The 14,499-nt window shown below is 40.6% G+C and overlaps 2 protein-coding genes across 3 annotated transcripts in view; both read right to left on the bottom strand.

The window, feature by feature from the left end:
• Nucleotides 1–14,499, bottom strand: part of NOS1AP (nitric oxide synthase 1 adaptor protein) — a 273,521-nt gene that overhangs the window by 235,858 nt on the left and 23,164 nt on the right. The gene's annotated exons all lie outside the window — the stretch shown is intronic.
• The window catches only part of TEDC1 (tubulin epsilon and delta complex 1), a 74,150-nt gene that overhangs the window by 40,872 nt on the left and 18,779 nt on the right, over nucleotides 1–14,499 (bottom strand). The window contains exons 4-5 of the mRNA XM_068952037.1: nucleotides 13,784–13,954; nucleotides 7,430–7,528 (exon numbers count right to left, since the gene is read on the bottom strand). Of these exons, the coding sequence (XP_068808138.1) occupies nucleotides 7,430–7,528; nucleotides 13,784–13,954 (270 nt within the window). The remainder of the gene's footprint in view (nucleotides 1–7,429; nucleotides 7,529–13,783; nucleotides 13,955–14,499) is intronic.

Below are 14,499 nucleotides of genomic sequence, written 5' to 3'. Positions count from 1 at the left end.
CCCCATCAATGGCCCACCATGGGAAGTTTAAGTAACTTGTCTAGTGGGACTTGAGAACTCAGGGGCAGAGAAATACTTCAGCCCTCCAGGAAAATGCTCCACTGCCTTGGCCAGTAAGGCCTCTTTCCTCTTTCAACGCTTCTCCCACTCTTAGTACCAGCAGTAGTAGGTTGGTATATTCCACTGGATCATCACTAGAGAGGGATGAAATATTTTGCTGAAGTTATGGAATACTCTCAGAATCCTGCAAGTAGCAAAACTGCAAAACTGATTCAGTCTCCAGACAGACTCATCTTCTCCATTCATGGTATTCTCTGTCCTGCCTCTAACTCTCCAGGCTTGATCTTTATGTCCTTATTCAATCCGTCCTGCCATAGCCTCGCTTTAGTATCTAACTCATCTTTTTTCACCCAGGTAGTCTGAATTCTTTCACATTATCAGAGCCACCTTCCCTCCCCAAGGCCCTCACACAGGCCCCTTGTCCAGGGGTGTCTCTCCTGGTTTTTGTCACTGAACAAGAGCCAGAGCAAGCTGGTTCTCGCTGCCCATGCCATTCTCATCTCCTCTGCCTGTTCAGAGCCCTACTGCTGCTCACAGTCTGTAGCTCCTACCACAGTCAGTCCATGTTCCCTGAGTTCTGCAGTGAATAATATTAGAATCATTTAGTAAAAGCAAGTTAAAGACAATAAGAGAGTAAAAACTGAATTTTTTTCAAAAGGGTAAAGCCATTGCTATTTTCATTCAAAGTGCAGTGGTGAACATATGTATGTAAATTCCAAGACCTTGTCTTAATTGACCTTTTCAAAACATGTGTGTCCATGGGTCTAACATGCAGTTCACTGGTGAACTCTGAAATTTATTAAAGGACAATAATTCTAGAACTTCTTGCTATTGTATCACTGAAGAACTTATTTAAGATGTAGCCAGCAGTAATCACCAATGGAAAACAAACTTGCTTAAAAAACAGCTAAAAACTTTGACGCATTGAGTTAGAAAATCCTGTACCTTGAAAACGTTCTGTAAAAGGAGAAGACAACGTTTGTTATTCCTACAGAATATATCAGCTTATTTGTTGTTCTGACAATAAAATTCAGCAATTCCAGAGTCCAAGGATGCTTGTCATCTGAACTCCTATAAAGCAGATTTAGTAAAGAGTCAGGAACTACTAGTGACCCAAATTGAGTTTATTCTCAAAGTGTGTAGATTTGAGCCTAAATGTAATTGTGTTCAGATCCTTTTGGGATCGTCTGTCTCCTCTACCCTATTGCTCCAAGAACCGTGTCACAGACCTTTGTACTCCTTTTGAGGAGCTTGTTCTCCACCTTTTCAGTCTCATTCACAGGAGCATCATTTTTCCCCAACTTGAAAATTGGTTCACGTTACAATCTTTCTGTGAAGAGTTCACACAGAGCCTGGCGTAACACTTAATAAAATGAATCTCCGTGAAGATTTCTGTGGAACCCAGCCTGGTCATGCAGAGAGTGCAGACAGAATATGCAGAGAGAAAAAAGCCCATGTTCAGAAATACTCAGAAGCTCCTCTGCAATTACTCTTGAAGTTTATGCCACATTCTTCCTTATGCAGGGCCCCCTCGAGAAATTTCAAATATTTTTCTCCTTTCAAAGAATTGAAACAAGATGACAAATAGTCAAAGCTGTCCTTGTTTAGAAGGGTAGTCACAACATGAAATATAGATCCTGTTTCATGGTAGAAATGACAGAATGATGGCTCTTACCAAGGGAATGAAGCCATGAACATAAAAAAGCTGAGGGCCAGACCAAGTAGAATTAGTTGCCGCAGTAGCATAGAAGATAGCGAAAGCAGCTTGTCCCCAAAGCTCAAGGTCATTCATTCAGAAAAGATTTCATTTAGAAATCTTTTTTTTTTTCCCTAGAATTTGCATGCAGTGCAAGTCTTCACTTCCTGAACTAATTTTCTACATAGAAGCAACACGGTTTGGACGATAGCATGAATATGATTTTTTCCACTGGTGGATATGCTCTTTCAGAAAGATGTGTTGGTTCAACTGCTTCTTCTACACCAGATGGATGGACATCATAAAATATCAGATGGTGCCATAGCAGGCTCCTTGAAATTCAAATAAGGCTACATATCTTTCAGTCCTACCATACAATACCATAGCAAGGCTGACTATGGGAAGTACTACAAACTAGCACAGGTCTGTGTCAGACCAGTAGTGTAACACTGTGTCAAGCTTAGCAGCAGGGTTTTAACCCTTCGTTTTCATTTACCTAGGGCCTGCAGTGCCTGTAGCCCCCAGGAACATTCCCTAAGGCTCAAACAGCTTTCAGTATTAGGATACCAAATACAGCACAGAACAGAAGAGCCAGATTTATTCTGCCATAGTTACTCCATTTTCATCCAAGACGGGCAGCAACTTAGAATCCAGTTCCGGAGATACTCCAATACCACAGTGACTATTCAGTAACCAACTGAATAACTTTTATTAGGTAACAGATTTCACTTTTGCTGCACTGCCTTCACAAATATTCCAGGAGGTGGTGCTGTTACTCAGAGGGAAATGGGCTAAAAACTCATATACAGGATTTGTGCTCTGAAAATACAGGTTGATCTTAACATTTAACGTGCCTATGCAGTTAAAGTATGCCAGCGGATCAGAAGGATTTTTGCAAAGAAGTGCACAAGTCCATATGTGCATATACACGATTCAAAATGAAGACTCAAATTTCATGCAAAGTAACTAGCAAATGCATGTTCAACATTTTTGAAAATTCAAAGTCTAACATTTCCTAATGCCTCCAATCTGAATGTACTTATTCCAAAAAGAACAGAAGCTCTTTAGTACTTTGCATGAATTCAAACCACAGGCTATTACTCACAGCGAAAGAATAAATCTGTTGTCAACCCATCTGTAACAGCCATCTGGGACAGATGTTTTAAATGGAAACTGTCGGGAGATTTAGGGTCCACAATCAACTTATCCTAAAACTTGATCATTTACCCCCCTGAGCGTCCCAAGAAGAAATTACGGCGTTTCACCTGACTGAAGCAAGCAATATTCATACTGAGCACTGGCTTCCTTCTCTGATACATGAGCAGTCTGCAAAGCTGATTAACAATATGGCGATATCATCCTATCCCATTCCACCCAATCCTTGCTGCTTGGAGAGCTAAAGCTCACCTGAATTTTTTATGGGCATAGAACTAACCACGTATAATATATGGGAGGTCAGAGAGACTATTTGTTTGATATTATTTATTTGCTACCAAGGACCTTGCTTTCTTAGGCCAAAGGCATTCCCTTTAAAGCCGTTTGATTATCAACAAATATAAATATTTTTCATAAAATTCTGAAACAAAATGATTAGCTATTCACATACAGTCCATTGATCTACTGGCATTTAAAGGTTTCTGCTTTACTCAAACAATTTCAGTGATATCTCCAGCACTGCCAGCATTGTACCAATGACCTGAGTTCTGCCTACGACTTGTAAATGACTTTGCTAATCACAAAACCAGCAAGACTGAATTCCACATATAAAGCAGTACGAGAAAGAGACAGAAGGAACAGTCAATAGGCTGCTCTGCTTCAAACTTCATTGATCTCTATACGGTCACAACTTGATGAGAAAGTTAATTTAGCGACTCGAAGGTCAACATACATTTTGCAAGCTCTAGGTAAAACAGCAGAGCTGTTGACAGCACACTGCAGAATTAAGGCAAACGTGCTTCATACACAAGAACGGGATCATATTATCCTCAATAGTATGAAAAACTACCCAATTTGTCCCACTGTCTTCACCGTCACAAGAGGGATGCGACTACCTCCTCAGAGCTGGACCATACTGCCCCGGAGAGCGAGGGACAATTTTGTTTACCTTCAGCCACATCCTATGCAGGCTCTCTCCGTAACATTTCTAAACTATTTGGGTCCTAGTGCCAGGGACCAGAACTCTGATTCTGTCTTGAGACATTTCAAAATGGCAAACAACAGCAGCCCCTAGCCCAACATCTGTTGACATGGGGAATCATTTAAAAACAAGCAATACTGACACAACTTGAGAAACATACCAAAACACAACACATCCAAGATGCTTTCGACAGTATTCTAGCATACTCTAGAGTAACGCATACAGGAAACTTTAAAGAAAAGAGAAATTTCCTAACACAACGAACATCCGAGCGCCCTAGCAAGGCACGGGCTGTTGTATGTTGCCACACTGCAGCTGCCACCAACTTGCATGCTCTAGTGTGGCCTCATAGGCAAATGGCTTCATAACTGTCACCACTGACTCTGAGGAGCTGCTTCTGCTGAGAAAATGACCACCAACGTATTTCTCATCCAATAATCCACAAGCCAAAGAGTGCTCACAAAGTCACAAGAGCATCCTGGGGAAGAATGGACCTACATGTCAACTTCAAGAGCTAACAGGAGCGTGCAAATACATTTCCTTGGAAATCAAACAAAAATTGAACTAACTTCACTTCCCATTCACTGACACCTCTGGATGGCACAGCAACTAAACACAGAGGTGACCTACAACTCAGACAAATATACATAACCACCTAAAATTTAAGATGCAGGAAAAGTTGAAATTTTGATCATGCCTCACTAAAGAAAAACATTATTAAAACTGTTACAAATGGAACGCTTCCAGCTCTATTAATCTGACAAAGACATTTATGATGATAAAATAATAATAATGTCCAATAAAATCCTTGTACATAAAACACAGTAAGAGAGTTTTATCGTCAAAAATCCAAGGGAAGAACATTTTAAACAAGTTAAAGTGAACGTGAAACTTCTATAGAAAGGGGGCAGCATGACTTTTCCATTTCATAAACAAGAGTTTAACTTCTCGGTTATCTGTATTACATCACATTTTGGCCAAATAAAAATCTCTTCTTTTATTACAGGTCACAACAGTTCTCTCTCAGCATATTTTCGTGAAAATGAGTTCCTGGCTTCAGTAAAACCAGCCCAATATCCCGTCTATGATACCTACTTCTTGATACTTTGATCCTCTTTGCATTTCTATCCTTTGAAGGGTGCCTAGCACAGGAAGGAATTTATAACGCCATCCACCAACAGGGCTACATTACAACAGGACAAACTGACACGCTTGCTTTTTTTTATTGATGCATGGAGCAGGTTATTTGAGATAACATTAACAGTAATGTCACATTACTTAAAAGAAAACAATACTTCCCAGTTTTTGGAAAAAATACTTGGCAGAGTGCTGCCATCTGCACCCATGTTTGAAGACCAAGCAGTTCAAGTACACATAATTTACTTAATCTTATGAAGATAGTTGAAAATTAGAGGCATTTTATTACATTTCCTAAAGAAGCATCAACTTGCATAGTGAGTATTATATCCATCTGGAAAAACTAGCATTTGAAATAGCCCTGCCCTTGTAAGTCCATACTAGTTTGTAATATCAGGGTCTTCATACGTAGTAAGCATCTGACTTTTGGAAGCTCCTATGGGGAAATCAGGGCAAAAGGAGACAAATTACAGAGGCTGCTCAAATGATGACAAGACAAATTTTAAGTCTCTTGAGAATATAAATACACTGAATTGTTGTGAGGATCTCCTGTGATTTGTGCCAATTTATTTTAGAATCAGACAACAGAGTAGACTGATGGAACATCTTTTCTTGGAGAGATTCAAAGAGTTAAGAACTTCACAGCTGATTACACTGGTAAACAATCATAATTCTGGACCGCGCCAAGTAATAAGTGACACAAGAAAGGAATTTCCATTGCTCGTGCACTGGAGCTGGAATTTCCTTGGGCCTGCACCTGCTGCAGTAACAGAAATTAGAGATGGAGAGTGTGGCCACCCATAGTTTATTTGCAGAAATTATCACTAAACAACACAGCTGCCCACTAAACCTTCCTGACTGTAACACTTCACTTAACCACAAAGTTCGAAATAAAAAAGATTCTTTCCGGATTTTGCTGAGCCTTCAGTGAACAGCACGACACACTGCCTGCTCAGGTGCAACATAATCTCATACCTCTGGTTCTATGGTTTTAACCCGGAAAGGGAGCAAGCAGCACGCCAGAAGGAAAACTTCTGGAAAGAACCTTTAACAGCACAGACAAAAGCAATCATGCTTTATTAGAGTATCAGTATGTTTTACTGCAACAGATCAGTGACTTCTATGCATGCTAAAACTCTGAAATACCATAGCTGCAAGGTCCTTCAACACAGCCTAGAAGTTTCTAGGCTCACCAGCTCACCAGACTCTGCTAAGTTCAAGAGACTATAAAGTACAGACTTTAGAGGACTGTGCTACTGTGTGTTCTGAGTGCTGAGCACACCGTAGGAGGGGACTGTGAAGCAGAAGTGAAGAAAAAAAAACTCAAGCTGACTTAGTCACTTTCTCCAGAAAAAACAGTAATTTTCCAGGAAAACGTTCTAAATGCCTGAACCTTACCAAGAGACTGGCTGTGAATTGTTCTTCTAAAGAATATTCAGTAATGAAAGATTAATGTGCACTTTACTTTACTCTAGGGGGTTTGAACATAAGATTGTCTCCCATCTTCAAATCTACTTTCCTGAATTTCTTAGTGCGCGATATTTACAATGCCCACTTCTACTTTTAAGGTAGCAGCAGAAAAAATATTTTCCTTGAGTAAACAGATTTGGACAGATTGCAAAAACTTACCAAATATTGATTTTGTTAAGGCCACGCTTAGTTTCAACCTGATTTCAGTTACATAAAGGATGAACTATTTGTAAAACAAATGTATTACCCTTTATTAAAAAAGGTGAAGTGTACTATTTTAAATAGTAAACTGAAAAGTCTATGATAAATGAGTATTTTAGAGCAGCAGAAACATATACTTAAGAGTAAAATAGTGTATCAGGAAAAACGATGTTGCTATAAAATATTCCTGCAAATAAAACACCGACCCCTATTTCCATCCAAAAAGGTGGTCAACCGGTATGATTTCTGGAACTAGTGAATCCTAGCACCCAAGATGCTTTGCCTCTCCTAGACAGGTAAACCAGATCTCTCCATGTTCTCACTGACAACTCCCTCAGATAAGGTCAAAGGTAGACACACACTGCATATCTCGTGCAGGTGTGGCTACTGGTAGTATCTATCTGCAGCCAGCCAACACACACAGAACGGTTGTATTCTACTAGTCTTTTCCTCAGTGGCACAATTGGTTAATTAGGTTACTCCACGCTCCCTAGCTATCAGTTTGTACAAAACATAACCTAATACCTGTGTCGTCTGTGTTCTTTCAATGCGGAAGAAACCACTCTGTGGATTCAAGTTATAAGTGAAGAGACAGACAGACAGTTCACGAATGTAAGCTTTATTTTCATTAGAAACCTACTCACAAATGTATTACAAGGCACGTAGTCTTCTGAATAATGTTTGCATAAAGCATGCTAAGCATAAAAGTATTACAGAAGAGGCATTACCTGCTTGTAGTTCTCTGGTTGTCTAACGAGGTCTGTTTCTGTGACAGAAAAATGTCCGAGGATCTTGTCCATATGAGAGCCACTAGTGAATAAATGGATCTGGAACAGATCAAATTAAAAGATATTTATCAGTACACAAGGACCAGATCATTAACAGCATCGCTGGCTACTATCTGAAGGCTGCTTGGCTGCAACTCCGATGTGAACCAGGGGTTACAAGCCCACTCCAATGGAAAAGTACAAATGTAACTACTACCACCACTAAAACAGATCTCTCTAAAACAGCCTACAGGAAGTTTTGGCCACACACCACAAACAATTGTTTCACTCACAAAACGGTCCATCCAATATTGTCACCAGAAACACATGCAGGAACTACCACTGCCGCTGCCCCAGTGAAACTGAAAGATTTCTCTTCTCATCATGTCTCAAAGTCCTTTTCTTTGTACCAGACATGCTCTTGTGCATAGCATGAAAGGAAGACCCATTTACAGAGACAGCAGAAGTCTTAGAGAGGTGAAGGATACCCTGACAATAATTTCTGATTTCTTCCTTTAAAGTAGAAAATGCTACCTAGTTGCAGTAAGTTTCTCTTTTGCTGTTGTAGATTCTTGGCTTTCTCTTACTGGGACCTTGTCCCTGCTGCGCTGGTGATGGTATCATCAATTATTTGACGAAGAAGCTTCCCAAGTTAGTCAAGGGAACAATAAAATGCAATTCCTTCTATTCAGAGCTGATCCCTTTGTTACTGTAATAACTGCAGCTGCCAAACAAGATAGCAGAGCACATTTGTCAGACAATCGCTCATATTTCATTAATATTTCTGCCAGAAGACAGAGAATATTTGCTGCTTTTCTTCTTCTATTCTAATATGAACTTTATCATACACTTGGGTATTGACAACTATTTTAAAGTTGACAGGCATGGGGTAATTATCAACCCTTCCCTGAAGCTCAGGAATATTTTAGCATTGCTTTCCCAAAACTCACTTCTGGTGACAACCATCTGTCACATGTGCAGAGTTACGCAGTTTAAAAATAAAAAACCACCTCCCCACACAATGTTCTCTCTTTGTACTGCCACTCGTACCTGCTACGCTCTTGCGTAACTGGCTGCCCAACCTTCGGGTCTCAGCACCACGGCCGAATTTCAGTCCTCTTCAAAAGTACGTTGCAGCCATGTCACTAGCTAAAGTCCAGAACAAGTACTTTAAAGCTGTAGCAACAGAGGAACAAGGTGTTCCTCTGAGACCAGAATCGCTGGATACTGGAATAACCAAGTGTTCATATTTTAACATTCTTCCTATTGATAACCACAACATTACTAAAGATTGAATAAGGCATAAAGAGGGAAACAGTTCCAAGGAAAAGGAAACAGGTGAGAGAGAGTCTCTAAGCTGTTACTATGAGGAACTTGAACTAGAACGGACTAAGAGGAGGCAAGTTTGGTTTAACCTTGCACAAAATTTCTCTCCGTGAGAGTACAGGCACAGGCCCACTGTGTATCGGTTTTGGAGGAGTATCCACTACCAACTCTTGAATTGCCTTGAGCTTAGACAAGTTGCAAAGAGGTCAACTTATCTAATTCATCTAGGAGAAGACAAAAAAGGGACTTATTCATAGTCCACATGCACCTGCAATGAGGGGAAAAATTTCCGCTGCATTGAAGAAGGAACTATTAAGATCTAACGGCAAATTCACATTAGGAAAAAATCCAAAGATGTTCAAACATCAAAAACTTCAAAACAAAATAAAAATAATTAACCAGTGCAGCAATTCACAGAGTAACACGGTAGATTCTTTATGCCAAGATCTGATGCTTCTAACAGCTGCACTTCAGCTCGAACGTAAATTACTGACAATGAGGTAATCGCTTAGTAGCGGCCTCTGCCCTGTTACTCAGAACATCAAGACTTTTTCCGTGTCCCTTTGTTTCTGTACTACGACATAAGGTGTCTAGATACCACTAATCTAATCCACTGTAACACTTTCAATTAAATATTGCTCATCTTAGAGGCTGCAAAAAAACCAAACTGTTCCATCCCCCTTCACAGGAGGTATTTCCCAGTGCTGGCCTGCTTTCTTATTAATAGTTTCCAAGCATATTACAACAATTATTGTCATTTTATCATGATCTGATAATGCCAACTATGTTAAACGCCTCTTCTACTGTCAAATATTCTATTTAAGAAACTTTATTCCTATTAACCTATGTCTATAGTCCACAATCATGTTCCCTTGCTTGACAAAATTCACCTCTGAACTCAATCTATCCCTTCCCTAGTTCCACCGCAATCTCTACCCTAGCCTTTACTGGATGGGGGATTGCTGACAATACCCAAAGGAAAACCACCAGTTTTACAGAAGCTCAGGTGTTCCACTATTTCTTTTCACACGCTGATTGTAGCATAGTGCATTTATGAGACCCCAAAACAATGCCAGATTTAAACTGTGCGTGTTTCTACCTATTTTTCTAAAACTGTGCAAGGGTTCTCATTCACACTTCTTAAAGCAAAGGGGTAATTCAAGGCCTAACTAAAAACAGCCATTCTCTCCTATGAATTCAAGAGGGATCGAAAAATCAGACAGATGGATACTCTATTGGTGCTCGACAGAAAGAAGAAACAGAACAAAAAGAACCAATAGGCAAGCCTTAACATGGTAATTTATCTTTCAGGCTTTGATGTATTTGAGGGCCTTTCAGGTAAATAAGAACCATTAAGAAATTTGAGGGAATTATGGTAGTATTACTATCTTAAAAATTCAAAGCAGGCCAACCTGCCCATGTTGAGAAGCCATTACAACGTTAGTCACAGCTCATAGCCTCCGGCTGCAAAGCTCCTCAACAACAGAGGGGTTAAGGTTTCCCTTAGGAAGTCTGCCTCCTACAGCAGGACATGTGTGTCTCTACGCTTCAGCCTGCCTCCTAGAAGCTGAAGGCGCTGAAGAGCAGCTCGTCAGGAGAACTAGCAAAGAGGAACAGCTAAGTCAGAGTGCTGACAAGCGATTCACACCACGTGGTCAGCTGTAGCTCCAGGGAGGCTTTCCCTTTCACTAACCTAGGCAGGTGGCTGCAGGACCTGAAACCATCAAACTGATGTGGCTGCAGGCTGGACAGAGTACACCGGGCACCCAGCAATCCCATACAAAAGAGAGGGGAGCTTCAGCCATTTGTGTACTTTAAAGGAAAAAGTAGTCACATATTTTTGCCTCTTTCCCCTCATGTTTCCCTCTTTCTGCTCCCTTTCCTTTTCTCCAGACAATACATTACTATTCCATTAAGTCTTGAGTCATCACTAGTAATCTGGAAGTCAATGTCCTGATCACCCAAGCAATTTAATACATTGTCATAGAAATTGAAAGGATTTCTGGAGGTCTCTAATCCTACCTCCTGCTCTAAAAAGGATGACTGCCAACATTAGGTTATGTCAGTCATGGCTTTGTGTAGGCAAGTCCTGAAAGCCTCTGTGAATAGAGATCCATCCCCAGCTCTGGTGACCTGCTCCAGTGCTGCCCATCATCTCAGGGAATAAACTTTTTCCAACACCCAACCTGAACCTCCTAAATTGCAATCTGTCGCCCTTTCCCCTTGGTCCGTCTTCTGGCACTACTAAGAAGAACCCGGATCCATCATCCTTGTAAATGCCCTTCAAATAATCATCCCCTTGAGCCTCTTCTCCACCAGACCAAACAAGTCCAATTCCCTCAACTTCTCCTTGGAGATCATGTCCATCTTAGGTTCTTGAGTGTCTTTGTAGCCCCTTGCTACAAAGCAAGTACAGAGCATCTTCTCTGTACAATTCTTATCTCCAGTAGTAGTCTCCATACCTGTAATACAGACTGGTAAAGCAGTCATCTCTTGAATAAGTTTTCAAAGTGCAGTATGGTTGTTTCAGAAAGCCCCAAATAGAGAAAACGGCATTTTAGAGCCTGTGTGAGTCACAGAATGAAATCTGTGCAAGTGTCGCCACTACTTGGCAAAAATTATAGCCTGTGATTAGCAGTAAATAAGACTGTTCCACAGTTGAGATACGTAACCTGTTAAGTTATTAAACAGAGCGAGTAAAAGCCATAATTATCATTTTCTAGAGAAAGCCCTCTGTAAATCTGTCAGTATAATTAAAAAACATAACACTCATTAGCCTTTTGTACACTGTGTTTGCGGTTTATATTAGAAAAGCAACAACTCATACACAAGTCATACTGGGTCAGCTGGATTTCCAAATTAAATACATGAAAACTCAGTCCTTTGACACAGAGTAGATCAGTTTAAAAGTTTTAAAACTAAGTTAACGCAGTAGCACAGTCAACACTTCTCCATTAAAGAGTCAAGAAATATCAATTATTATTTATGCAGCAGTCAAATTGTTCCCTTTCCACATGTTGTACTTTGGGTAAGCATGTTAACATCAATGTGGCAAAGTAACGAAGGCCCTTCCAAAGTCACACCTCTGCCTTTCAAATTTCTGCTTTTAATTCAGACTAGAATATAAATCAAAGCACTGCACATTACTACAGTTCTACACAGAACTCCTACTGTTGCACATACATATCTGAGCATGCACAATATCACTGCATGGTCATATATGGAGGAACTGGGCTCCAGTCTATCCTGAGATATACACGACTGTGATGGCAGCCCTCTACGTACACCACAGAACATAGTCTGACTGTAAGAAGTATCACCTGCTTTGCTTATTGCTTCTACCTGGTCCAGCATTGCCTCATAGAAAAGGCAGATGCTTTGGGAAACTGGACAAACCTCCAGATAAACCTCCGTTCTCCTGCTTCTTTTTCTAGAAATCACGGTCTAGGGGCCTAGTGGATAACTGCAATTTGCCTCGTGTTTGTCTGACTACAATAGTCCTAACTTTAAAAAATGCTTTTCCTTGAAAAGCCTTGGGGGAAAAAAGTTTATTTCAAAGAACAACCTCCATTGGAGGTTATCTTCTCCTCTGTCCACAGTTTCGTATGTTGCCCGATCAGCGCATCTTTTCATATTTCAGTGCCTGATCTGGACCATGAGAGTATATTCATTTGTACTCAAGGTCCCAGATTTGAACTGCTCTTAATTCCTCCATGGTCTCATTCACTGCAAGCTGAGGTACTGAAGGTGCCTAATGATTTGTTACTGCTAAGTACTGGACAAATCAGAGAACTGATGACAAATTATGGAGATTGTTGCCTCACCTACTAAAAATCAGAATACCTCAAATACAGGGAGCTTATCAAGGGGAGAAGATGACAGTAGTTTCATTTGAGTTTCACATCACTAAGCCACCTCTCCTAATAGCAGCACTGCTTGTAATCTCAGCGCAAAACCCAAGGACCAAAACCTGCACTTACAGTGAACTGTTATTTTCCTTCCCAGTTCAGGAAAGCACATTCACAGCGGGCAATGAGAAGCAAAAGGTTATTTCAGATGCTGCACACACGCAGCACCTGATCTCTCCCTAGGGCTGTCAGTCAGACATCTTCCCTAGCAATCAACTCATGTAAAGAACAAAATGTAACCTCATTATAGTTTACAGGATTGCTCTGTCAGGCACAGGATTAAAGCCAAGAAGGTATCTTCATTCAAAACCCTCCTGCTCCAAATCTTACAGCTTCCTGATAAAACGAATACATCAAACCATCCATACAGCAGGAATGCATCTCCTTCTTCGAGAAGGAATTTCTCAAACCTGTTCTTAGTCTCAAAATGGTTCTTTGCGATGGTTCTGGGTACAGCACCAAGCGGCACTGTATCAGTCACCACACTGTCAACTTTGGGACTGTAGGTTGTTCCCATCCTAAGCAGACGTGATGTTCCCAAATGTCTACAAGTTTCACATGCAACGTAGAAACTGCTGCTGTGCCCCGACTTAAAAGCAGATACGTTTTGGTGCTCTGTTTAGATGTTCTCTAGTAATTTAGAAAGGGAAACTGCATTTCAATTTGCTGCAATTAGTACTTTCAACAATTGTACCCAATATTTTGAACACACGTTTGTGATGAACTATATATTTTGAATCACAACTTTTAATGTTCCTGGCAGTACAGCGTTCTGTCTTGTTTCTACCAGACATTTTCTGAGAAAAACAGAGACCACCTACCTGGCTGCAGAACTGGCTAAGGTAGCAATATGCAAGAAAGACTTTTATATAACAATTACAACCTCATAAGCTGGTACATACTTCATTTTCTCTGGTTTCTGCCCACTGGACAAAGGTAGGGGTATTTATATTTAGAGTAACTCACTTGTATCTAGACAAAATGCAAAACTAGCAGACCAGAGCAATTTGTACATCTAGCATTAGCTGTCAAGGCTTTAAAATAATAAACAATGCCACAGTGAGTTAGAAGAATCATTTACCTTATGCAAAAGTTTGCATTGCTCTTGATGCAGAGCATACAAGCTCCGCCACTGAAACCTCAGCCTCCCATTTAACCACTGAAGGTATCGCACATCTATTTTGTCTTCTGGATAATATTCAGGTGCCATTTCAGTCCTGCCTTTCTGGCTGTTAGGGAGATCATCTTCACACTAAAAGCAAAAGAGAACACCAAAACGGTTTAAATTAGCTTCAAAATTTTCACACCGCTCAGTAGGGAAGAGCATAAAAGGCAAATAAGCCAAAGAGGGAAAACATTTCCAGAAAAGTGAAGGATAAGTTCCAGCAATGGAGATAAACAAGGATCTTTCAGAACACAAGCGTAAAGGAAGGCTCGGCTAAGACGTGGCAAGTTGTCTTCTCTCCCATTCTTCCTTCTTCATCGTCAGGAGGAGACACAAACAGCAATGGATTCTGAGACACGCAGCTTATTCTTTACCCAGATGCGCAAATCACATTTTGACTAGGTTCTAACAAGTCAAAGAACATAAAAAACAGACCTGGTTCCTCCAGCATCTTCCTGAAAGAGCTGCAGGCTGTATTCAATAACCCTATTTTGTAAATCAAGGCCTGCGACAGGGATGAGATCGTGGGCCTGTGCTTACTCAGCTCTTTTTCCCCATCCAGCATCTCCCTTCTTGTGGGATGGAGAAAAAGAAACAGACAGCTGATATTGGCCAAGACGGCACACAGGTGT

The sequence above is a fragment of the Struthio camelus genome, chromosome 8 (genome assembly GCF_040807025.1).
Source record: "Struthio camelus isolate bStrCam1 chromosome 8, bStrCam1.hap1, whole genome shotgun sequence".
Taxonomy (NCBI): domain Eukaryota; kingdom Metazoa; phylum Chordata; class Aves; order Struthioniformes; family Struthionidae; genus Struthio; species Struthio camelus.
This window is presented reverse-complemented; position numbering and strand designations above follow the sequence as displayed.